This window comes from Eubalaena glacialis, chromosome 4 (genome assembly GCF_028564815.1).
Source record: "Eubalaena glacialis isolate mEubGla1 chromosome 4, mEubGla1.1.hap2.+ XY, whole genome shotgun sequence".
Taxonomy (NCBI): Eukaryota; Metazoa; Chordata; class Mammalia; order Artiodactyla; family Balaenidae; genus Eubalaena; species Eubalaena glacialis.
The window spans coordinates 10,219,273-10,246,735 of record NC_083719.1 but is presented as its reverse complement, the minus strand read 5'-3'; the positions used below and the strand labels follow the sequence as shown (position 1 = coordinate 10,246,735).

Here is a 27,463-nt window from a genome sequence, read left to right as displayed (position 1 = left end):
AAAGCATGTTTAATCGAAGCACTGGAAGTGACAGAAGATTGGACAGACGCGGTGGGGAAGACCGGAGATGGATGTCCTGCCTTCTTTGCTCTAGAACCACAGGATTTGAGAGCCTCCATCTCCACCCAGCAGCAGTCACATTCAGCCTGCCGCCTGCCCCCAACGCACACACATGCTATCTTAGAACCCCCTCCATCCCTGCCCTTTGTTTGCGTGCTGACATCTGCCAGACCACCATAAACTGTCAGCATCTTGCACGTAAATGAAGGCACTGGCCCTATGAGCACCGTTCTAACCCCGGGTTCCAGGCCTTCCTCGGGTCCTTCCCAGCTTTCGCCTGGTTCGCGAGCATCCACCCATCTGAGCGCCGGAGTGTGCGTTCGCAAGGATGCTCGGCCCTCTCCCAACCCGCGGCCTCCTCCCCTCTCTCCTGCTGCTGCCGCTGCTGCCGCGAAAACCAGGAGAAGTGGAATGCGCGCGGCGAAGCGCGGCGCTCTCGCGGCGGCACTGGGCATGCTCGGCACCCAGGGCAGGTTCGGGCGGCGGGGCGGACGCTGCTTCACTAGCCGGGCGCCCGAGTCGGCCGCTGAGGTATAGGTGGAGGCTGAGGCTGCCGCGCGCCGCGGGAGGAGCCTCGCCCGCGGCGGCGGCGGCGGCACAGGTGGCGCGGGCCGCGCGCGGGGCGCAGCACGGGAGCGCTCGGCGCCGGGCGCCGCGGCGGCCTCAGGCTCGCGCCCGCGGCGGCAGCCGGCCGAGCGGAGCGGCGGGCGCGGCGGCGGCGGCTCTCCCAGCCCGGCCGGCCGGCGGCGGCGGCGGCGCCTGGAGCCCGGAGGAGCCCCGAGGAGCCGGGAGGAGCCCGGAGGAGCCGGCGGGAGTCCGCAGGAGCCCCGAGCCCGCGGAGCCCGCGGAGCCCGCGGAGCCGGGCAGGGGGCGCTGCGCTCGCTGCGCTCGGAGGGGCCGCCGGGCCGGGCGCCGCGCACTGGCGTCGGGAGCCGCCTCTCCCCCGCGGCGCTCGCCCCTGCTCCCGGCCGGCATCCCTTGTCCCGCGGCCGCGCTCAGACAACAAAAGCGGAAGATGCTGCAGTTGGGCAAGGTCAGGACCTTGCCCTGAAGCCGGGCGGCGGCGCGCACGCCTTTCCCCGGACTGAGAAGCTGTCGCTGGTGGCGGGTGCATGTTCGCGAGGAGGCAATCGGGCGCCGCGCCGTTCGGTGAGTTGCCTTCCGCCGGGCTGCTGGGGCCAGGCGCATCCTGCTCGGCGTCGTCCTCCTCCTCCTCCTCCTCGCCGCCGGTGGGGGTTGGTCCTCGGCTGCTCCTGGCCGGCAGGTGACGGCGGCGGCTGCTGCGCGGTCCTGCCAGCCGGGGGAGGACCGCGGTCGCGCCGGGTCCCCTCTCGGAAGGCGGCTCTGCCTGGAATGGGGGCCGGGGTTAGTGCCTTTCTCGGAGCGGTTACCAAGTGGCTCCTCCGCGTGCTCCCGCTCCCCGCCACCCATCTCTCCCGGAGGAGGCGTATATAGGGCAATACCAACAATACTGCTCCCTGCCACCCTCCCGAATATACCCGTTGCATCCATGACGTCCCTAATATACGGGAGAAGACGGGTGGGGGTGGGGAGGACTTCCCTCCAGTCTTTCGCCCTTATGTTCAATGTCATTACGATGTTTGGCTAGAACAAAATGGAAATACTTGGTCGTATGTGTCCATGGCTGTTTCTTCAGTCTCCCGCTGCTTGCCAAACCCAGAGCCCCTGTGGTCTATATTTAGCTGTTTCAGAGGAAGCATTTGCAGCTCGATTCACAGGTTTCGGGGTCTTCTGCGTCCTGACAATAGAGAGCGAGGCTCCGGCAAGCGCCGCCTGAAACCCAGGTTCGGAACGCTGTGCATGTGGGTGGGAGGTGGCTAGGCGGTATTTGGGTGATCGGTAATTAATGGCCGAAAGCAAAGCTGCTTTTCTTTTTTGCCAACCTTCCTCTCATTCTGGCGTGTAGTGTGTTTCCGTGGATTGCTGCTCAGCTGGTTCCAACCACTACGTTCCGAATTAAGTCGCTAGAGAGGTGGTGCAGCCTCCCTGGTCTGTGTGGTAGGAAAAGAGTCTGAGGGGTTTTGGGGTGCGTGTATGTCTGTGTGTGTGGTTCCCACCACGAACAGTCACTTATAAAAATGCCTAAAGTTGTGTTTCCCTGCGAATGTTGGGGTAGTGAAGGGTGTGGAAAAAAAGATGGGCAGGTTGTGGTTCCAAGATGTTTTTTTTCCCCTTGCGTGCTTCTCTTGAAGGGATCTGATTCGCTTTGGCTCTGAAAGGTGTTTTTAAGCATGCATGCCTAATGTTACCAAGCAAATAACGTTAGTTTCGAAAAGGGATATGTTACAACCATAGTGTCAGGTCTGATATGTATATATTTTCACTTTTAAGAACTAGGTGACCGATATTTAAGATGCTTGGAATTTTCTGCAACGACTTCTGTGAAAATAGGGAGGTGCTGAAACTACCTAAGAGTTATCTCATTGTGCATCTTTCCATCTGCAGCTTTAAATTACCATGGCTACTGATGGTAGTTTAGTTCACCTCTTTGCTGTTAGTAGTTTACCTGCAGGATTAAAAGGCTTTAGAGCTGTACCACTTTAAAAATCTCATGGAAGACTGTTTGATATGACTCATACCGAATTACAGGGCTGAACCTGTGCCTCATTTGGGGGGCTTGCTCTATGAGAAGTATGACAGGTAGGGGCGGGCATCCTCAAATATGGACTCAATGCTTTAAAGCTCCGTGAAATCTCTTTGCCACATGCAGAATCCATTTTTAATGTTTTGGGGAAAACGTTCAGTGGCATCCTCACTGATTGGTGGGTTACACGATCTCAGGGCTTGAATGAAGATGACTGCATCTGGAGTTAGATGTTGAAATTTGGGAAGCCTGTAATTTTATACAGCTAACAAGGCTCAGCGTCGCAGAAGGACTAGCAAGGTCTATATGGCTCGAGTTAATAGAAGATTGTGATTAGTTTTACCAATGTTGCTTTAGTTTCACCTTATTCGTATTCACAGAACTTTCCAAGAGCACTCTGAATACACTCTTGTGCTTGTTGCATTGTTTTAATATCCGATTTCTTGCTGAAAGAAGCAATAGGTGACGTACACATTCATTTCTCTTTTCAATTTTCCTTTTGAATCTAGTGTTTCAGTTTTAAACATGATTCTTAGAGGACTAGTAGAGATTACTCTGTGCCTATGTGTGCACACGGAGAGCAGCTGATGGGCGTGGGAAAAACTACATGTATCGGATGTGTGAGTTTTATGTTATATTGCGGGTTGAAAATGATAGTACTTGATTGAACGGCAATTGTAGTGAGTACAGGAGGTCGTTGCCCTAATAAAATTGTCATAGTCTTGTGGAAAGGAGTTATTTAATTTGGTGTATGTTTGTGTTGTTGTAGAACCTAATCATTAGAGGTGTCACTAATGTTTTCGTTGTTCGCAAGAATACTCATGCACTGTCAAATTACAGTAATTCCAGCAAATTCACATCTTTCACAATTAGAATACAAGCCACTTCTTTCTTCCACTGAAATAGTTCATCAGAGAGAAAAATGGAATTCAGATGATATTAGTTGAAAATGTGATCTATAATTTTGTTAAATAACTTCTAAGGATAATATCACATTCATAGTGACCTTTAAAATTAAAATGAAGTTATAATATTATCAAATATAACATTACTTTTGACATGTAAGTGAATACGCAGTACTTTTCCTGACAATGTTTTGGAACTTGACAGTTTCTACTGTGCTTTTTCAAAGTTCTCTTTTATATGGTATGCATTTATGTAGAATTGTTGAAGAGTTCTCCAGAGTTATTTCATCAGGTTGTCTTTATGTAAGAAAATACTAAAGTTACATTTAAAATAATTTATTATAATTTGTCCATAAAGTGAGGGATAGTTTATATGGACCAGTATTTCTGGTTGTAACAAGTCAGTTGAACTAAAATAGGAACTGTTGCCATTTTGAACTGCCAAAAGTGTTCTTTTTTTTTTTCTTTCTTTCTTTTTCTGGTGATTATCCCCAGAAGATATGAATGCCCATTAATGGTTATTTCTCTGTGTGAACTTTAATTTATTTAGTGGGGAATTGGTTATGCTAGGATTACTATTCCTAAAAGTTTTTATTTTTTTTATAAAGATTTTTATCTTTAAAAGATGCCACATAGTTGAGAGTACCTAAACTTGAACACACATAATTCAGAGGGTGAACAAATAATCAAGAGAAGACCAACAGGTGTTTTTAAATCCAGTACTTCCATTGAAGGCGTAGTACAGTGGGTCTTTGCTGGGCTGAAATACACCTTCAAGCCAAATTCTTCAGTTGGTTTCCATGATGGTTTTCATGACTCATATTCCAAAGGTGTTCTCAGGACTATGGTACTTTGATGGCTTTGTGATAAGTGTCACATGGCTAGGGATGAAAAGTTAATTTGAGGGAGAATAGTTCATGATACTTGTTGCTGGCTTTAGTTTATCTGATAATATGCCAAAGCAACAGGTTTTTATATTAATGTAAAATATTAAACATGTCATAGATAAATAATTTCTATCACATTCTGTGCCAGTCTAGCCTACTGATTAATGAACTGCCTGGTTGGCTTTAATGAATCCAGTTATATTCACAAACAGTACCTCCAGCCCAGGAATCTCAAATATTTTACCGTACTGTGCTTTTAGGCCGTGAAAAATGTTAAGACTCATTACAAAAATGTGTAGTTATGACACCTCCACTTGTTTATCTTTTGATCGCGTAGCAGCTGAGTGTAATTTGAAGTTCTGTATCATGGTTAATTGCTTTGTAGGAAATGTCTTAGCTATATTAGGCTATGGAAGTTACACTCTGTATCAATTAGTTTTTGACATACTGCAAATAATGACTAAGTGAAACAATGCTTCCTAGAAGCTTTCCATCTTAGGCAAATATTCACCTGTGTCCCTTGGTGAGATTCCTGAAAAGTTATCTGTGAAATGAATTACATATATTGAAACTTATTATTCCATTAATTGTTATTTCAGCTCAGAATTATATTTCTAGAGGAAAAAGTTGGGCTTCGCCCTATAACATATATATGTCATATTTTTACTATTTAACATATTTATATATAATATTAGAATCTATATATCATAGTGTAATGCTATTTTGGATTCTGCTTCGAGTAAGTGGAGAGGTGAGAGAGAGCACTGGCTTTGGATGGATCCCAGCTCTGTCTCTACTAAGCTGTGTATTGGCCATTTATGTGATCCTCAATTTTTAGCTCGGTTTTTTCAGCTGTAAAATGGGTACGATAAATAAATGTATACATTCAATAAATAAATAAACAAACAAAATGAACGAGTCATGGGGATGCAATGTACAGCATGGGGAATATAGTCATTAATAATGTATAATAGATTTGTATGTCTTATTTTTAAAAATGAGTACAATAACAGGATCTCAAAGGGTTTTAGGGTAAAGTAAGTGCATAAGTGGCTTGTAATTATAAATATTTGTACAAGTACAAGAGGTGGATAGCTACATATTAGGATGAGTACTTATGCTTCATTTATGTATTATTAAATACGTTATAAAAGCCACGACCCTCTCTAACAAAGGCTTTTAAGTAGATATATTCTCTCCCTACTACTATTGATATTATTACTGTGTTACGTAGATTTACATATAAAATATGTTTTCTGCTCTTCAATGTGCCAGTCCTTTACATATGAAAATATATAATAGTTAAGCTAAAAGAGAAGCAAATTATATCTCCTGGCACCATTATTTAAAAAGATTCTAATCTAACAGTCAGAAATTGCAAAATTTTAATATTCTCTATTAGCGTTATACTATTCACCTGATTACAGTCAAATTTTCTACAAAGATGAACATTGTACAAAGAATATTATAGACAGTTTAATAAACATCCCTCTCCATGAGGTCAGATGTTAAACATCCGCTCTGTTTAGAACCACAGAGCATGAATCCTGTCATAGAATCATTGTGACAAAGAAAAAAAGAAACTTAAACAGCTATATTTATTGCATAAGGAGAAGACACACCCCACCCCCAATTACAATCAAGTTTTTAGGGGAAAAAAAAAAGTGTGAGTCCATTGGTACCTTTTTGAAAATAAATGGTCATTTCCACTTGTCCTTTCCCTCTTAGTTGCTTCAGTGAAGTGCTGAACTCCTCTGGGTTTGATTCTGCCCAGCTCCTGTGAGGTAGAACTGAGATCTTCAGCATAATTTTTATGATAATAACGCTTGGATGAATCTTAGACTTTGTTACAGAATGTGACCCGTATAACAGGAGGCTAATTTATCTTCAGTCAGAAAAACATTTTGACAATAAATGTGGGTATTTATATTCAAATTTATGTATTGCTGTGGGAACTGCCAGTTATAAGTTACCAGAGTGAAATCCATGTTACCATAAAAGACCGTTCTGCTTTTTGGATCAAAGTACATGGGTGAGCCAATTATGTTTGGTTAAATAACTATGTGTCAAAGTTTCTATAAGTTTTGAATGATACGGAGTGTGTTACTAGATGGGATGTTTAGTTTATAACATTAGATGATGGGGAACAGTTAATTCTATCATTGAAATTAGTTATTACATTTATCCTGAATGGGTGAGGACTGGAGATTTTTCATTAATAACATTTTTTGCTTAATAGATGTCATTATTACAACTTTCATTAAACATTTGGTTTGATATATATGTATTGAGAAAAATGCATTTTGTACACATGTTTTGAATAATTTATGATTTGGTTTAGAAGCATCTTCATAATCTTATAATGCTTATTGTAATCTTTTCTCCCTTAAATATGCAACAACATAAATCACAGAAAGGTATGCATTTACCTCAAATTATAAAATGTGCAGAAATGTGGACCAGTGGTGTCTCTAAGGAACCCAGTAAATATCAACCCTCTCTCCAACCCTCCCTAATTCTGAAAAAAGTTGGGATGTGGGAAGAAAAAAGGGATAAAGGGGTGGCCACCATGGGGGAAATATCCATTTTGATTAGGTATAGCTTGATGTGATGCCAAATGACATCCAGGACCCTGGCCTTCCTCCCCTCCTCCCTTCCCACAGGGACAGAGCTGGCGCTGAGCTCTAGAGCCCAAGCCTTGCTCTCTGCAGGCAGGGAGATCTCCAGAGGAAGAAGGAAGACGCTAGCCAAGCTGCTTCCTTTATTCTTCAGAGGCAGAGAAAACCAAGGGCTGGGGAGAGGCCGGAAGTGTTACATTAATTAAGTTCCTTTCACCTGGAAGGAAATATCACCAGTAGGGAAAAAGTGTTCCTTTTATTGACATGGTTTATAAAGAATTCTGGTTGTAGAATTCTGGATATAGTAGCTTTAATGGTATTTTGCTTGGTGGTTGAACTCTTTAAATATTTTATGGTATTTTGACACTATAACAGGAATTACCAGGGGAGTGTGCAATGCCCTGGCTGATTTATAGAGAGTATGGTCCATGAAATTCAGCTGATTTATGTATTGCCAACTTAAAAATAACTCATTTCTTCCCTTACTCCCCATGCTAGACTTTGACTGTCAGTAATTGGATGGCCTTGTAAGTGGTGTGAATTGGACATAAAAAGGACAGTGTCAAAATCTGACTTCCCAAACTGTATATAAATGATGACCCATGCTAGCTATTATTCACAGCACTTTCTGCCTCAGTGTAGATAATTAGAGTTTGGCTGTCGTTTCATGTTTTAACTTTGAATAGGAGCAGTAATGGACACCATTAAGAAAGAAGAAAAAAACTGAATTTCCAGAGACATGATGTTTGATTTGACTTCAAGCATGACTACTCAACCTAAAAAAAACCCAAAAAACAAAAAGCTCATTTCTTAAAATAAATTTTATTCTTCTCTCTCAAATATTTTATTTGGACTTTCAAACATTAGAGTAACATAGCGGTCATTACCTTCAGTAACACAGAATAATTTAATTTCCAGGAAGAGCAACTTCTTTGGCAGCAAACCAAGTCTTCCGAATATAAAAGAGCCAAACTTCAGCCTCTTGTTTCTAACACATTCCTCATTGGTGCTGAGCGTGGTATTTTTAGGCTCACTGGATGAGGAGGCAAGGAGTTCCCCAGAAAGACAGACAGGTGAAGTGGGCATCGTGTAGATGGTCTCAGAGACAGTAAGAATCATGTCACATTTACCCAGGGCATGGAAGGTAGTGCAAGAAGACTGGGGCTTGTAGTGTGTGGATCAAACTGTTTGGCTTGAGTTGGGTTGGAAAAGAATATAATGTTGAATGCATAGTAGATGTACAGACATGCAATGGCACCTTTATCCAAAAGAATATTATGTAGCTATGAGTTATCTTTTCAAAGAATAGTTGATTATATGGGCAGTGTTCATGGTACTGAAGGTGAAGAAGAAAATCCAGACAAAAATCTATATTGAATAGGATACCCATCCTACACACCCACTCACGTAGACACACAAACACAAGAACATAGTATTTATGGCAGAGTTTCAAGTGTTTTGTTCTTTATATATTATCTCTCCACCAAATATATCATAACTTGATATATAATACATCACCACACAGGAAAAAAATCATGCCTTTAAATTTTTGAAAAGAATATTATATATTTGCTTTGGGATAAATTTCATTAATCAGCTGAATGTCTGAGTCAAAGTTAACAGAGTTCATTGTTCGTGGAGTGCATACTACACATATTCTAATCAGTGCCACACCTAGATTTTCTCTGCTTTTAAATTTAGGAGATGTATTGTGTAGTTTTAGCAAGTTGTTGTCTTCTTGAGAACTCCTCAGCACATTAGTGAAATACTTTTCTCTTTTTCAACTAATGCTTTATTGTTGTTTTCCGTTTTTAAAAGTAATGCACGCTTATTAACAATTTGGAAAATAGAGAATTGATTCAAAGAAGCTAAAGTTCATGTATGATTTCAAGCCCCCGAAATGAGTATATTTTTAGTAGAAATGCTATCCCATACACATATATAAATTTAGAAGACTTCTCATATTCTGTTTTGTTACCCTTTTAACATGTAAAATGGTGTTTGACATATAATTAATATTCATCCATACCTTTATATAACATCAGTTACTTAAATAACTTGCTGTTTTTGGAGAGTGATGGCATTTTCACTTTGGGGTGGTATATATGATGTTATAATTAAAGCTAAATAGTTTTCATCTGGTTATTTTCTCTAGGTTACTTCCCTAGAACTGGGTGTTTTCAGGACTATTGATATATGTTGTCACATTGTCCTCCAGAAAGATTCTATAATTTATATTTCTTCAGGCAAGGCAAGAGTGTACCAATTTCCCCATGATTTTGATAACACTGGGTATTATAATTAAAAGAAAAACCCAAAACAACAATTTTCAATGAAATAGGGAAAATATCGTGTTTTCCTGTGGTTTAGTTTGCTTCTCATTGAATATGGCTGAGGTTAAATATTGTATAAGTTTATGACGCACTCCTAATTCTTTGGTGAATTATCTTTTTGTATGTTCTGCATACTGCTTAATTGGTCTATTTGCCTTGTCCTTGATTTGTGTTCTTGTTGATAGTAGTTACATTACCCTTTGCCATGTTTTATCCATTTATCCCTCATTTTATGAATTCTTATTTTTAAAGCATAATTCTAAAGCTTGTAGTTCAGTATATCCCCATTTCTTAGAAGGAATTCTTCTTTAAGGAAACTTTCTACTGCTCTCCGCGTCTGTGTGTCCCAGTAGTAAAGACACCAGTGGAACACATGGAGGGAATAGCTTAATAGTTGTATCTCAACATGATGGAGTTCATAGCTCAACTTTTCCATTTTTTAGCGAGTAGATAAGTTACCACTGAGTGTCGTAGTTGATGGAGGGGAAATAAAAATTCCTGTGTCTTCAGCTTTTTGTGTGGGCAAACTAAGAGAGTATGAACTTAAAATACATAGCGAGACCCTAGTACATTAGTGAACCTCAATTATTTTGGTAATTTAGTAATCATATATACAGGTACATATATATCTACATATATCATATATACAATGTACAAGTCATAGAGGACCATGCTTCTCCCGACTCCCACCCCATGTTGGTAATCAGTCCCTTTTTATCACTGATTCTAAAATCCTAGGACATAGTTGGCCCACGGTAAACACTCTGCTAATCATGGTGAGCTATATGTACACTTTATAAAAAATTTTTATTTTATTTATTTATTTATTTTACAGCAGGTTCCTATTAGTTATCTGTTTTATACATATTAGTGTATACATGTCAACCCAGTCTCCCAATTCATCACCCCCCCCCACCACTCTCCCCCACCTTGGTGTCCATATGTTAGTTCTCTACATCTGTGTCTCTATTTCTGTCTTGCAAACCGGTTCACCTGTACCATTTTTCTAGTTCCATATATATGCGTTAATATACGATATTTGTTTTTCTCTTTCTGACTTACTTCACTCTGTATGACAGTCTCTAGATCCATCCATGTCTCTACAAATGACCCAATTTTGTTCCTTTTTATGGCTGAGTAATATTCCATTGTATATATGTACCACATCTTCTTTATCCATTCATCTGTCGATGGGCATTTAGGTTGTTTCCATGACCTGGCTGTTGTAAATAGTGCTGCAGTGAACATTGGGGTGCATGAGTCTTTTTGAATTATGGTTTTCTCTGGATATATGCCCAGTAGTGGGATTGCTGGGTCATATGGTAGTTCTATTTTTAGTTTTTTAAGGAACCTCCACACTGTTCTCCATAGTGGTTGTATCAATTTACATTCCCACCAACAGTGCAAGAGGATTCCCTTTTCTCCACACCCTCTCCAGCATTTGTTGTTTGTAGATTTTCTGATGATGCCCATTCTAACCAGTGTGAGGTGATACCTCATTGTAGTTTTGATTTGCGTTTCTCTAGTGATGTTGAGCAGCTTTTCATGTGCCTCTTGGCAATCTGTATATCTTCTTTTGAGAAATGTCTATTTAGATCTTCTGCCCATTTTGGGATTGGGTTGTTTGTTATTTTTATATTGAGCTGCATGAGCTGTTTATATATTTTGGAGATTAATCCTTTGTCTGTTGATTTATTGGCAAATATTTTCTCCCATTCTGAGGGTTGTCTTTTCATCTTGTTTACAATTTTCCTTTGCTGTGCAAAAGCTCTTACATTTCATTAGGTCCCATTTTTTGTTTTTATTTCCATTACTCTAGGAGGTGGGTCAAAAAAGATCTTGCTGTGATTTATGTCAAAGAGTGTTCTTCCTATGTTTTCCTCTAAGAGTTTTATACTGTCCGGTCTTACATTTAGGTCTTTAATCCATTTTGAGTTTACTTTTGTGTATGGTGTTACAAAGTATTCTAATTTCATTCTTTTACATGTAGCTGCCCAGTTTTCCCAGCACCAATGATTGAACAAACTGTCTTTTCTCCATTGTATATCCTTGCCTCCTTTGTCATAGATTAGTTGACCATAGGTGCGTGGGTTTATCTCTGGGCTTTCTGTCCTGTTCCGTTGATCTATATTCCTGTTTTTGTGCCAGTACCATATTGTCTTGATTACTGTAGCTTTGTAGTATGGTCTGAAGTCAGGGAGTCTGATTCCTCCAGCTCCGTTTTTTCCCCTCAAGATTGCTTTGGCTTATTCGGGGTCTTTTGTGTCTCCATACAAATTTTAAGATTTTTTGTTCTAGTTCTGTAAAAAATGCCATTAGTAATTTGATAGGGATTGCACTGAATCTTTAGATTGCTTTTGGTAGTATACTCGTTTTCTCAATACTGATTCTTCCAATCCAGGAACATGGTATATCTCTCCATCTGTTTGTGTCATCTTTGATTTCTTTCATCAGTGTCTTACAGTTTTCTGAGTACAGGTCTTTTACCTCCTTAGTTAGGTTTATTCCTAGGTATTTTATTCTTTTTGTTGCAGTGGTGAATGGGATTGTTTCCTTTATTTCTCTTTCTGATCTTTCATTGTTAGTGTATAGGTATGCAAGAGATTTCTGTGCATTAATTTTGTATCCTGCAACTTTACCAAATTCATTGATTAGCTCTAGTAGTTTTCTGGTGGTATCTTTAGGATTCTCTATGTATAGTATCATGTCATCTGCAAACAGTGACACTTTTACTTCTTCTTTTCCAGTTTGTATTCCTTTTATTTCTTTTTCTTTGATTGCCCTGGCTAAGACTTCCAAAACTATGTTGAATAATAGTGGCGGGAGTGGACATCCTTGTCTTGCTTCTGGTCTTATAGGAAATGCTTTCAGTTTTTCACCATTGAGAATGATGTTTGCTGTGGGTTTGTCATATGTGGCCTTTATTATCTTGAGGTAGGATCACTGTATGCCCACTTTCTGGAGAGTTTTTTCCATAAATGCATGTTGAATTTTGTCAAAAGCTTTTTCTGCATCTATTGAGATGATCATATGGTTTTTATCCTTCAGTTTGTTAATATGGTGTATCACATTGATTGATTTGCATATATTGAAGAATCCTTGCATCCCTGGGATAAATCCCACTTGATCATAGTGTATGATCCTTTTAATGTGTTGTTGGATTCTGTTTGCTAGTATTTTGTTGAGGATTTTTGCATCTATATTCATCAGTGATATTGGTCTGTAATTTTCTTTTTTTGTAGTATCTTTGTCTGTTTTTAGTATCAGGGTGATGGTGGCATTGTAGAATGAGTTTGGGAGTGTTCCTTCCCCTGCAACTTTTTGGAAGAGTTTGAGAAGGATGGGTGTTTCTCTTCTCTAAATGTTTGATAGAATTCACCTGTGAAGCCATCTGGTCCAGGGCTTTTGTTTGTTGGAAGATTTTTAATCACGGTTTCAATTTCATTACTTGTGTTTGGTCTGTTCATATTTTCTATTTCTTCCTGGTTCAGTCTTGGAAGATTATACCTTTCTAAGAATTTGTCCATTTCTTCCAGGTTGTCCATTTTATTGGCATAGAGTTGCTTGTAGTAGTCTCTTATGATGCTTTGTATTTTTGCGGTGTCCGTTGTAACTTCCCCTTCTTCATTTTTAATTTTATTGATTTGAGTCCTCTCCCTCTTTTTCTTGATGAGTCTGGCTAAAGGTTTATCAATTTTGTTTATCTTCTCAAATAATCAGCTTTTAGTTTTATTGATCTTTGCTGTTGTTTTCTTTGTTTCGATTTCATTTATTTCTGCTCTGATCTTTATGCTTTCTTTCCTTCTGCTAACTTTGGTATTTTTTTTGTTCTTCTTTCTCTAATTGCTTTAGGTGTAAGGTTAGGTTGTTTATTTGAGATGTTTCTTTTTTCTTGACGTAGGATTGTATTGCTATAAACTTCCCTCTTAGAACTGCTTTTGCTTGCATCCCATAGGTTTTGGGTCATCGTGTTTTCATTGTCATATGTTTCTAGGTATTTTTTGATTTTCTCTTTGATTTCTTCAGTCATCTCTTGGTTATTTAGTAGTGTATTGTTTAGCCTCCACGTGTTTGTATATTTTATAGTTTTTTTTTCTGTAATTGATATCTAGTCTCATAGTGTTGTTTATCAAAAAGATACTTGATACGATTTCAATTTTCTTAAATTTACCAAGGCTTGATTTGTGACCCAAGATATGATCTATCCTATAGAATGTTCCATGAGCACTTGTGAAGAAAGTGTATTCTGTTGTTTTTGGATGGAATGTCCTATAAATATCAAGTAAGTCCATCTTGTTTAATGTGTCATTTAAAGCTTGTGTTTCCTTATTTATTTTCATTTTGGTTGATCTGTCCATTGGTGAAAGTGCGCTGTTACAGTCCCCTACTAGTGTTGCATTACTGTCGATTTCCCCTTTTATGGCTCTTAGTATTTGCCTTATGTATTGAGGTGCTCCTATGTTGGGTGTATAAATATTTACAATTGTTGTATCTTCTTCTTTGATTGATCCCTTGATCATTATGTAGTGTCCTTCTTTGTCGCTAGTAATAGTCTTTTTTTTAACGTCTATTTTGTCTGATATGAGAATTGCTTCTCCAGCTTTCTTTTGATTTCTATTTGCTTGGAATATCTTTTTCCATCCCCTCACTTTCAGTCTGTATGTGTCCCTACGTCTGAAGTGGGTCTCTTATAGACAGCATATATATGGGTCTTGTTTTTGTATCCATTCAGCCAGTCTTTGTCTTTTGGTGGGAGCATTTAATCCATTTACATTTAAGGTAATTATCGATATGTATGTTCCTATTCCCATTTTCTTAAATGTTTTGGGTTTGTTATTGTAGGTGTTTTCCTTCTCTTGTGTTTCTTGCCTAGAGAAGTTCCTTTAGCACTTGTTGTAGAGCTAGTTTGGTGGTGCTGAATTCTCTTAGCTTTTGCTTGTCTGTAAAGCTTTTGATTTCTCTGTGGAATCTGAATGAGATCCTTCCTGGGTAGAGTGCTCTTTGTTGTAGGTTCTTCCCTTTCATCACTTTAAATATATCATGCCACTCCCTTCTGGCTTGTAGAGTTTCTGCTGAGAAATCAGCTGTTAACCTTATGGGAGTTCCCTTGTATGTTTTGTCATTTTTCCCTTGCTGCTTTTAATAATTTTTCTTTGTCTTGAATTTTTGTCAATTTGATTACTGTGTGTCTTGGTGTATTTCTCTTTGGGTTTATCTTGCCTGGGACTGTCTGTGCTTCCTGGACTTGGGTGGCTATTTCCTTTCCCATGTTAGGGAAGTTTTCGACTATACTCTCTTCAGATATTTTCTTGGGTCCTGTCTCTCTCTCTTCTCCTTCTGGGACCCCTATAATGTGAATGTTGGTGCCTTTAATGTTGCCCCAGAGGTCTCTTAGGCTGTCTTCATTTCTTTTCACTCTTTTCTTTATTTTGTTCTGAAGCAGTGAATTCCACCATTCTGTCTTCCAGGTCACTTATTCATTCTTCTGCCTCAGTTATTCTGCTATTGATTCCTTCTAGTATATTTTTCATTTCAGTTATTGTATTGTTTCTCTGTTTGTTTGTTCTTTAATTCTTCTTGGTCTTTGTTAAACATTTGCTTCTTCTCGATCTTTGCCTCCATTCTTTTTCTGAGGTCCTGGATCATCTTCACTATCATTATTCTGAATTCTTTTTCTGGAAGATTGCCTACCTACACTTCATTTAGTCGTTTTTCTGGGGTTTTATCTTTTCCTTCATCTGGTACATAGTCCTCTGCCTTTTCATTTTGTCTATCTTTCTGTGAATGTGGTTTTCGTTCCACAGGCTGCAGGACTGTAGTTCTTCTTGCTTCTGCTGTTTGCCCTCTGGTGGATGAGGCTATCTAAGAGGCTTGTGTGAGCTTCCTGATGGGAGGGACTGGTGGTGGGTAGAGCTGGGTGTTGCTCTGATGGGCAGAGCTCAGTAAAACTTTAATCTGCTTGTCTGCTGGTGGGTGGGGCTCCATTCCCTTCCTGTTGGTTGTTTGGCCTGAGGCGACCCAGCACTGGAGCCTACAGGCTCTTTGGTGGGGCTACTGGTGGTCTCCCCGAGGGCTAACACCAAGGAGTACTTCCCAGAACTGCTGCTGCCAGTGTCCTTGTCCCTGCAGTGAGCCACAGCCGCCCCCTGCCTCTGCAGGAGACCCTCCAACACTAGCAGGTAGGTCTGGTTCAGTCTCGTCTGGGGTCACTGCTCCTTCTCCCTAGGTCCTGATGCACACACTACTTTGTGTTTGCCCTCCAAGAGTGGAATCTCTGTTTCCCCCAGTCCTGTGGAAGTCCTGCAGTCAAATCCCACTAGCCTTTAAAGTCTGATTCTTTAGGAGTTCCTCCTCCCATTGCTGGACCCCCAGGTTGGGAAGCCTGACGTGGGGCTCAGAACCTTCACTCCAGTGGGTGGACTTCTGTGGTATAATTGTTCTCCAGTTTGTGAGTCACACACCTAGAGATTATGGGATTTGATTTTATTGTGATTGTGCCCCTCCTACCATCTCATTGCGGCTTCTCCTTTGTCTTTGGATGTGGGGTATCTTTTTTGGTGAGTTCCAGTGTCTTCCTGTCAATGATTGTTCAGCAGTTATTTGTGACTCCGGTGCTCTCACTATACGTACAGTTATGTTTTCGTTGTCCAAAATGATTCATGAACTAAGATTTGTTTGCTTTTGGTTCGTTTTGGGTGCTCGGCACTGTGGCTCTCTGGAGGGAACACTGGCTTAGAATTCCGAGTTCTGGCATCCAGATCATGCTTGATACTAGCTTTCTATTGTGACTTTGAGTCTGTGCATATTTTGTCTTCTGCTCATTGGGATCAAAATTCACAGGGCTTTTGTGAATGTGATATGATAATTCATATGAAAATGCTTTGGGAGGCCGAATCATAACAAGCATTTAAGTATAAAATGTATTCTCTGGAACTTTCGATGTACTTCAAAAATAGAGTAATCTTTTTTTTTTTTTTTTTGCATGAATTGGAATCAAAAGATTTTCTTGTCTGTAAAACTAAGTCTGACCTCCATTACTAATAGCGTCATAAACTGCCCATTTCTCTGATGGTTGTAAAGATACTGCTACATTTCACGCCATTGGGTATCGCCTAAAGGAAGAATTCTCCTTTATCCATCAGCGGAAGTAATTCCTGTTCTTTCTTTATACCACTTCAAAAATTATATGTTATACCAAATTGGCTCAAAAAAATTCCTTCTATTTTTTTCTTTTTTGCACAGATATTTGCCACTTAAAAGGGAAGTAGAATGAAGCCCTATTGTTCCTCAGAGATGGAAGTCTGTAGAAATGTCCCCAGAATATTATTTTCTCTCCTGGTGGGCTGCGGAGTCTGGCACCTGGAAGGCTTTATCAGAACAGTTTTAGAAGTGTGAACCATAGCTGGCTTCCATTTTTTGAGCAGATTTCCTTAAATACTTGGAACAAAATTTCAGAGAATTCTTATCACTGTAACTGTAGCCTGCCAATAGGAAGAAATCATGTGTAAGTTACAGAAAAAATTAAAAACCCCTTTAATTTGTTCCCTATTCTTATATAACTTTTGAAGGAAGGGGAGTTAATATGCGTCATTGAGAACATTTCTTAGTAGCAAAGTTTTAGGTACTCAGGAGGAGATGCAAATTATGGTTTTGCTCACTGCTTGGAGCAGGCTCAGGTATGATCCTTTTTTCTTATAAATATGAAGTCTTCTTTCTGCAGCTGAGGGCAGGTTGGGTGATAAATTGGATAGTGATTTCATATTTCCTGGTTCAGCAGTTGAGATGATTCATGGGGTGCTTTTAGCTTGTACATATGAACCCTAGAAAGAAGCAGAGTGTGAGAAGGTGGGGCAAGAGGATGGCTGGGGGAAATTGACACTTGGCGACATTCCATCTTCCTCCACAAATACAGACTGTGGGCACACAAGACAGTATGTTCTGGAGAGCTCTGATAGATGACGTGGGAATTTGCTAACACCTGGGAAGAAGTGTGGAAATTTTAAGTGAGAAGGAGCAGGCAGCTTAAACTACTTTTGGCAACATAACTTTTTTTACCGGGCTGGTCAACTGTTCACTGATTAATCCGTTCAGTCAACAATGGGCTGAATATGAGTTTTGAAGGAGCAGTAAGTTATAAGTAGTGGCAAACAACATGCAACTTCAGAGCCAGATAATGTGTCCTGCTCTGAGTAGTTTAGCCATTTTCTCTAGTTGGAGACTAGCTACTTCTGTCCTTTTCAGTCTTGGATTTCAAACTCAGGTGGCCATGCTGCCTTGTTTCCCATCACACCTCTGAAATCTTCCCTTCCTCCCTGCCAGTTCTATTTAAAATGCATTCATTGCTGCTAGGACTCAAGATCTTTCAGTGCTAAACATAAAATACTTTACGTTTATATAGTGTAATAACATGAGTTTATGTGGCTTCCTGGCAGCCTGACAAATAATGCATTTTATAATAGCAGGTCTACCTACAGAATGGCAGGTGATAAAGACACAGACCTACAAGGGGGAGAGCTGGGGCAGCCTGATAAAGTGCTGTCTTGAGTTGAACAGGGTGTGAGAGGAAATATAAGCAGTTATTCCTTTAAGTTTCATAGCATGTAAGTCATTACAGGTGCTTTCCCCTATTTCATCTTTTGAAAGGGAGGATAAGGATTTTGAAAGCAATGTATCAGAGTTTTGAACCAATAGGAGATTTTGTCATTTTCGCTTATTCTCGGAAGCTTCTTAGGTGATTTTTTTTTTTTATCTGAGTTTAAATATATATGCGGATCCTTGCTGTTTTTCATGATTTGAGTTATTTGAGATGTGGCGGGTTGCGGGTTTGGTGGCTGGACGAGTGTTTTAGCTCTGACACAGAGAAGATGCTTTTAAACTCAGAACTAGTTTCACAGTTTCTCTCAACGTCTTAATGTTATGCTTACCCAGCTGTGTTTGGTGCCTCTTGTCTTTTCTTCTTCTTACCTTTTAGAACAAGTTGCTTTGTGGACTGTCAGGGAGAATTCTGTTTCTTATTTATTGTACCTTATTTTCAATACGTATGCCCATGATTTACTTTAAAAAGCTGCTCACATACTATAGGAGTAATTTCAGTGTTTCTGCTACATAGTTTTTGTATAAGTAGATCATTGTTACCTACATTGTTACTGCTAACGTATCTCTGAAGATAGATATCTTTGGGCATTTGGCAAAGGGTAAGGCTGCTTCTACATTCATTTCAAGGCACTGAGAAGGACAGTGCGGGCAGGTGGGTCATCCCAGTATAACCATATGGTACTCAACACTTTGCAGTGATACTGTTAGCACATGGAAAAGTTGCCACCATCATATCAAGAAGCTAAGCTGTGCATGCATATTAAGCTAAAAGTGTAGATGCGAAGTGCGATTTCAGGTGTTGGGATGTGCAGATGTGTGATGTTATAGAGAATGTCGTGATGTCAGAGGAATTTGTGAAGTTGTTTGCAGATCACCAGGAGAAGATAGTAGAACATTCTGACAAGAGATCTATAGACTCCTCTATAGCACTGAGTGGATAATTGAATACCTTGTTAAATGGTGGGACTTTTACCTCATTCAAAAATGAGAACACACCATGTCCCCTCAGTCACAGAATGATATCATTTCACGACTCACTACTAGCCCTCATACGCAACCCATGAAATCTCCAGGATGCACCTAGGGTTAGGGTTGCTAGATTTAGCAAATGAAAATACAGGACACTTAGTTAATTTGAATTGCAGATAATAGTAGGGGTTGTTTTTTTTTTTTTCCCAGTATAAGTATGTCTCAAATATTGCATTGGACACACTTATACTAAAAAATATTTGTTGTTTTTCTGCAGTTGAAATTCAACTGGACCTACCCATGTAGAATCTTTTGGGCACAATAAGGACCTGCAGTTCTCTGGCTTTAATAATGATAATAATAATAATAATAATAAAAAGTTGTTGAGCCTTTATTGTGTGTCATAGACTGCCACACCTTACTTGTGGTAGAAAGCCTTCTTGGTTTACTAACCATTCAACATCATTATCTTAAATGCCACTGTCTTGTGCTAATAAGCCTTTTAGTCTTAACCTCAGGCCAAAGTGAATTGCTACAGAAATTTTGTTTTTCATGTATGGAGTATTTCATGTATTGCCCTTTGTATCAATCATCTAGGAAAGAATCTGTTATAATTCTCTGGGCACCTCATACAAATGAACATAAATATTAAAATATTTTATGATTGAACGAGGAGGTTGTGTATCCTCCTCTAGGATAAGCTAGATTATGCTGCTGTAACAAACAGCCCCGAGATTCCAGCAGCTTAAAAGGGTAAAAGTTGGTCCATCTGCAGCATGGGTTGGTGAAAAGTGGGAATGGAAACTTGGATAATCCTTGTTACTCTGGGACTCAGGCCAATGGCTCCCACATCTTTGCCTGTTCTTCCATGATCATTGAGGTAGCGAAAGGGAAATGGAAAATTTTGTCATATATCATTCAGTCCTATTCCATCAGGCAAACCAAATTATGTGGCCATGTGCGAATTTAAAGGGAGGGGGAAGCCCAGTCCCACCATATGCCCAGAGGATGAGGAGAACCAGCATACTGGTGAGCAGCCCTGAACACATCATCACATCATAGAAAAAAAAAAAAATTGGTGGAATCCTTGAATGAGAGTTGGACAGCTTACATGTACTTTAACTTTAGGAGTTAGTCTTTGTGAGCCTACAGTTTTTATTAGTGAAACAAATCTTGCTTCAGGATTCTTATACATAAAATAAAACCCGAGGATTTCAGAAAAGTAGGAGAAGGTGAGTGTCAAAGTCTCATTAATGGCACAGACTAAGGTGTGAATCATGATCGGGAATAAATATTATGATAATGTGCTCAAATCAAACGGTACACTCCAAAGCCCTCTTGCTGTTTTTCGATATTTCCATGAAAATTAACTCTTTGATGTTGGGGAAAGGCAGACCAAACTTTTTCTATGTATACACACACATGCATATGAATGCATCTGTATCGTTTTTTAAATAAACTTGAAGACCTGATTTTTACATTTTATATTGGTAGAAACAGGGCATCATGTCCAGAGACGCTTGCCAATTCCAGAAGTCCCTTTCTCTCATCTCAGTTTGTTTTCTGCCCTATCATTTCCCCGCCTTCCCGTCCCTGTCGCTGACGTGTCTGTCCCGAGGACCTCAGGAGGCCGTGGTGTGGCGGTCAGGTTCCGCGGCTCCACTTGGCATCTGCCTGCCCCCCCCCACCCCCCGCCTCCGTGCGGGCACCGTCTCCATGGAAACCTCAGGCTGCTCGGCAGGCAGCTCTGCGTGCGGGGCGGCTGGAGCTGGCAGAGGCAATCAAAGAGCGAGAAGGCCTTGAAGAGCCCTGGAAAAAGCTTCCAGTGTAATTGCGGAGACAGGACTGAAAAATGTTATTAATTTGAGACATCCAGGCCAGCGGCGCAGCTCCCAGGAGGCCCCATCTGCCCTCGCATCTTGCAGATGTGATGCTGCCACGTCCACGTGCTTCCTGCTCCCCTGCGCCTTGTGTTCTCTTTCGGGGTCTGAGGAAATCTGGGGAGGGCAGCGTCCAAGCTGAGCCCCTGCTCACATGCAGGAAACAGGCATGGCTCTTATGCAATAATAATCCAAGAAAAGATGTAGACACCGAATTTCATGGTCCATGGGTCTTCAGCTGCAAACTTCAGCTCAGGGTTCTAGAAATAACTTCTAGTCACTGTTGCAGCTCTAGGAGCTGTAGAGTTTTCTAATGTACTCAGTTTGAGTGCTGGGGGATAGAACTGGGCCGGACATTTGCTTCTCCTCTTTTCTCTAAGCATTGATCCACCCTAAGGATGGAAGTAGAGAGCAGTACAGACGCCGTTTGTTTCTTGAGTTCCTCTGAACCCTGCCTCACTTGGCCCTGACCTGTTCTCTGGGGAGCTGATCCTGGCGACAAGTGAGCAAACTTCTACAAGACATAACACATCTTGATGAGGAGAGAGAGCACGGAAGACAGAGAAGAAATTCTTCAGGGAAGAGACTGAGGAAAATATGCGACATCTGTAATAGTTTTTTAAAAAAATACAGCTCTGTTATAACATGTTTGTTAACACACACTGATGTAGTTTTTCACATATAAAATGAAAAACAATTCAGGAAAAACATCGCATTTTTGAGTAGGTCTCTGACTGCTTCCCAAATTTCTGTTCCTTTGTGTGTGCCTCTGTGTGTGTATATAACATTGTTAAGCTGTTCTAGAAAGTACTTTCCAAAGCAGAAAGCTTGAATAGGAGATAATTGTCTTCTGCATTTCTTTTCTTATATGCAAGATTCGCTTATTTGATTCTGTCCCACAGAAAGTTTCAGAATTTTGCATGCTGCTCTTTGGTGCTTACATATTTTTACTTATTAGGTGGATTTATATATAGTCTTATAGACTTTGATGTTTATGACTTGAAATTGTATTTTTCTTCCCTTTATACTATAGCACTTCTTCCCAAGTAAAATAAGGCATTAGTCCTTCACATTGGATTCTCTTATGTCTTTGGCCTAAAGATCAGCGACAGTTGCAAACAGAATATGATGATAATGATGTTGATGATGATGGTGATGATATTAAAAGTGAGGAAAATTTTTTCCAAACCTTTTATTTTCCAGCTGTGGATCAGGCAGTAATATGAAGTAAAAGCTTCTCAATAATAGATACCTTAAACACTGGAGATTATCTCCAAACATACTCAAGTGTTGGTAATACAGTTTAAAAATTATTTCCGTATCTTTTGAAAAATACTTCTTTTACAAATTAAATATGATTTATTTCTTATAAGTTGGATTTATAATGATAATTCAAAGTTATTTTTAAAAGCTGACTTTGAGACATCATGATGAATTTTAGAAAATGTAACGGAATGCCAGTTAAAACTGCAAATAGCAACATTCAAAGAATGTACTTAGTGTAGTGCCTGGAGACCAACTTTTCGCATTCATTGCATATATCAGACAAGAAGAATGACTGCTAATTAATGAGCTAAGTGTTCATCTCAAGAAATTAGAAAAGAAGAAGCCACTGGAGTAAAATGAAAGAAAGCAGATAAAAGTCAGCTCTTACACAAAGATCCATGCTACAGTCATTCCTAAGAATCCAAGTATGATTTAGTAATAGAAATTTGTTTCATTCATCACAGACCGCTTGAGTATTTACAGCAGAGAGAATTTAATGTAGGGGATTGGTTACCTTAGTTGAGAGAAAAACTGAGAAGTCAAATAAGGAGGCAGAGAAAACTCAAGAGACTAGCCTCAGGAAGCATGACTTCCATTAGCCTAGAGCAGTGTTTCCCAGTCAAGGACTATGTGGCTTCCTCTCCCCACCAGGAGCAACTCATAACCTTCAGAGATTTTTTTTTTTTTTTTAATTATTATTTATTTATTTATTGTATTTTTTTTTTTGGCTGTGTTGGGTCTTCGTTTCTGTGCGAGGGCTTTTTCCAGTTGCGGCGAGCGGGGGCCACTCTTCATCGTGGTGTGCAGGCCTCTCACTATCGCGGCCTCTCTTGTTGCGGAGCACAGGCTCCAGACGCGCAGGCTCAGTAGTTGTGGCTCACGGGCCTAGTTGCTCTGCGGCATGTGGGATCTTCCCAGACCAGGGCTCGAACCCTTGTCCCCTGCATCGGCAGGCAGACTCTCAACCACTGCGCCACCAGGGAAGCCCCTGGAGATGTTTTGATTGTCATGACTGGGTCGGAGTGCTACCGGTATCTAGTATGTAGAGGCCGGGGACGCTGCTAAACATTCTATAATGGATAGGACAGTCCCCACAACAAAGAATTATCTGGCCACAAAATGTCAGCAGGGTGGAGATTGAGAAACTATGGCCTTGAAAGATAGGAGGAGGCAAGGCCACTAGAACCCAAGGCCTGGACTTCCCAGAGGGAGGGAGCCATCTAGCAGGACTTAGAGACAAGGAGGGGTTGCGGCAGCTGTCAGAGAGGCTGTGGGAGGCCAGAGGAAGGGAGAGTGATATTCTGCCTCCCCCCTCCTCCCACCCAGCCTCCCCCTAGGGCCTCCTGTTGGCTGAACTCAGCTGGAAGTCTGCTGTTACAGATGCACAGAAAACTGCCTGCAGGGCAACCCCATGAGGCAGGGAAGAGCCAGGAAGGTGGAGGGGTGGATCTAAGGACACAAGGAAGGGACCAGCCAACAATCACTACATTAACAGGTGAAGGAAAGCAACCAATGATCATTTCAATCAATGTTTTATAAAAATAATAAATTTTACTACTAGGTCATAATTAACAATTCTTAGTAAACTGGGAATTAAGAAGAATATTCTTAAACTAAAAAATACTGAAATCATAAGTTTATAGTACCATTTTAATCACAAGAACAAAAGAATGCCTGCTGTCACCACTTCTTTGACCTCAGACATCACAACAAGACAAGAAAAGACATAAGAAGCAAAGTTAACTTTGAGACATGATAATAAACTCTAGAAAATGTTTATAACTCAGGGCCAATTAAAGTGGCAAAAGTGCAAAGCAAAACAATACTGGCTATGAATACTTATTTCAATTCATAACATTATTAAATGTTCATGAATATGTGGTATGTTTTGAAGATAACTTTTATGCGGTTTAGGCTCTTAGACTATATCTCTCAGCTTCATTTTCCATGCAAAGTTATCTTTCTGTTTTGTTTAAATATTTATATGCATTTTCATATGTATGTGTGTACACACACACACACAGTTTGTTGAAGGAATATGATTATACTGATTTAGTTCTATGAGTAACTGTTAAACTTGTAGACTATTAGAAATGGAATTCTCTTCTCTATGAAGTGCCTTTGTGACCCGAGTTACCTTGTTGAAAGATTATATGTATAAATTTATAAATATATATAAATGTATAATCACACACATGACATAGTCTTTCTGTTCTTTCAAGGGAATAGGAATAGGAGTGGACCTGGTCTTCTTTTTTATGTGAATAGCACCAGGTTAAATATCTTATGTAACATTATTCAGTCATGATATGGCTGTTATGAAAATGGAGAATGTATATGCTTTCTTCATGACTTTATTTAATTCCTCACCAAGGATGCTCCCTTAAGACTGTTGTGGAAGCAGTAACATTCCTGATGGGGAGCCAGTATTTGACTTTGATGACCTTGATTGCTGTCTTACCGATGTTTATGGATTGGAAACTCCATGTGCTAGTAGTGATTCTTTCTAGTAAAACCCAGAGTCTAATCCCAAGTGCTAAGGTGCTTTGGGTAGCACTTTTTCTTTGCCGGGTATGAAGATTTTTGATTGAGTTACATATCTTCGAGTAATAACCATAAAAGCAGCATACTTGCATGAGGTGGATTTAGGGGGTTAGGAAGCAAAAATTGAGACTGTGGGGTAAGGGAAGTATTATAATTATGAAGTTGGCCACTTGGATAGGACAATAGGCTGGTAGCTAGTGTTTGAAACTCAGTAGAATACAGGTTTCTACTAGAATGATTTAGCAGTTTGGAAACCTTTGTTCTTAAATGGATAAAGGCTTTGTAGTTCTATAGGAAAATTATTTCTAAATTACTCACAAAATTGGAGGATGTAACCATGAATAGTGTAAGAAGTTAAAAGTCTTATTTGTTTTCCACTTGTACAAATATTTGGGGTTAATTTAATTTTTTCAAAATTGGAAATATCAACTTAAATCACTGGTACATATGCATTCTTTTATATTTGGGATTAGTTAGTTTTTGCAAAAGTGAAAATATCAACTTAATCACCGGTATATATACATTCTCTCGTATCTAATGTGAAAGATGTCTAGGTTCTATTTTCCTTTGAAAATTAATGATGGGCTTTACCTTGACTTAGTACAGGTTATCTGGGTGAGGGATTGTGGTGCTAATTTCCTAATGTAAATGTTATTACACATCACTGGTTCAATGACATTTGATTTTAATACCATGTTTTTCTGCAGTGTGGAGGTTATGATAAGTTTTTCACAAAGAGATGGTAAGAACGAGAGAATTTTATCATTAAAGGTTGCCGTTTTCACATAGAAATAGGATAGGGCCTCAGTGTATGGGTAATGAGTTCAAAGTTTGCCTTTTTCCCCTCTTTTCCTTTAAAACAAGTCTATAAAAGTGATCAACATTCTATTTACCATAGACTAGTAGGGCTTGAAAGTCTATATTAGTCATGATATGGCTGTTATGAAAATGGAAAATTTATGCATTTATACACAAACATGACAATTTAACCAAACTTATAATACCTTTCCCACAAGTTGTTCTCTTTGGGACACAGATATCATGAGCAAAAATGAAAATGTAACTAGCCTATTTTTTATATTTAGAAGAAAATAACAATGTCCAATGAAATGAGAAATGTGAGATCTTTTATGTGTTCTTACGCATGAGCTATGAAAGTGTTTCCCTGCAAAGGAAAGAGCCTTATTGCATTGTCACAAAATGATGGGGTGTGCAGGGGGAAGGTGAGATATAAAGTCACTAACTGGAATAACAAACAGTATGCACCTTGGGTGTTAGCAAAAGCAAAGCTAAGAAGTTATAAAAAAAATGTGAAATATATACAGTGAAAATGATTTCATATACATCTTAATTTAAAATATGCCATCAGAACCCCGTTGTACGACATTAACCCGAATATCAAATTTAAGAGTCCAGACATGTTACCGTGGCTCTTCCCCACATGAAACACACACACACTATCAAAAATAATTTATAAACCCTTCATATTCTTGACTCTAGGTTAGTGATGTGTTTCTCTAAAAATCTTCCAAATAAATAGCTTTAAAAAAGAAAGTATATCCTAAGTCTGTGCTGGTTTTCCCATCCCCTGCACTCCCTGGATGTGGTAATATTAAATGGTCTCTTCTGGGCTCTTTCTCAGTTGTCTTCTTTGTCACCACCAGTGAAGGCGTGTCTCCCCGCTGGTCCTTCTATTGGAACGAATGTGTTGAAGGTCAGTACTCAGCGCAAGGCTGCTGTCAAGTGCATGTTCTCCCCTTCTTATCACCTCCTCCTTGGGCCGATGTCACGGGACGGGCCTCTGTTCCAACCCCTTGCCCAGTTGGGAAGGTTCCACTCCGAAAGGGAAGTTGTGGAGAGGCTGCTCTGGCCTCTAGTCCCAAGCTGACAATTTAGCTCCGCCAGCAACAAAGTGGATGCTGTGTTTTAAATTCCATCCACTCCTTCCTAATTGGTTCAGAATAGAGAGATGACTTATAGGCAGTGTTGTTTATATTGATTTTAACTTTATGATGAAGTGGTAGTAAACTCATAGACAATCAGTAAAACCTCCTTGTGACCCAGTTCACCTTGGAAGAGAAATAGATAGGGGTTAGCGAGAAGAATCCTCAGCCATCCCAGGATACGTCTCGGTCCACGCCCTGGTCCTGGGAGCAGACACACTATAGCTCGCCTTCCGCTGGCTGCCTTGTTTGGTTTGGAAAAGATGGTCACATTTTAGGGTAACTGTTTCCATCTTAAACTGTCACTTCAGGTCATTTCAGGTGGTATCATGATAGTGATTAACGTTTAGATACTTGTGTATGAGTGTGCTCTGCCTTAAATACTGTAAACATCTTGGAACTACCTTTGGCTTTTTTGTTGTTGTTGTTATTGTGTAGGAGTTTTGGACAGACATGGAAGAGATTACTGAATAACTATTTAGGAATGAATAGGTTTTCTGCAGGAAATATCCAGAAGTTGTCACATCGAATCATACTGCTTCTTTACCCACCCTCCCCCAAATGGTTATTGGTTTCTCCTTCCCAATAATAGAATCGGAAATTTGCCAGTGACAGCTCTTACTACCTGCATTGTCTCTTATTCTTCCCTAATCTCAGGTCTCAAAATGAATTGTGCAGAGCGGCTTCACTTTAAATTACTGAAACATTACCAGCATCACCAGGAGGAACTACATACTCAGTGGGGAATCATTTAGAGACAAAAGTAAATCCTCTAGAGGGTGCCAGAAAGTCTGTCTTTGGTACAGCTTATGAGAACTTGGTAAACTGTCAGTTAAGCTTCTGAAGATTTCAGCATCT

The 27,463-nt window shown here is 40.0% G+C and overlaps 1 protein-coding gene across 2 annotated transcripts in view; it reads left to right on the top strand.

Annotated features, from left to right (window-relative positions):
* The first annotated feature begins 967 nt into the window (after positions 1-967).
* Positions 968-27,463, top strand: part of CTNND2 (catenin delta 2) — a 975,434-nt gene continuing 948,938 nt past the window's right edge. For both annotated transcript variants that reach the window (XM_061189131.1, XM_061189130.1), the window contains exon 1: positions 968-1,209. In XM_061189131.1, coding sequence (XP_061045114.1) covers positions 1,173-1,209 — 37 coding nt within the window. In that variant the 5' untranslated portion in view covers positions 968-1,172. The remainder of the gene's footprint in view (positions 1,210-27,463) is intronic.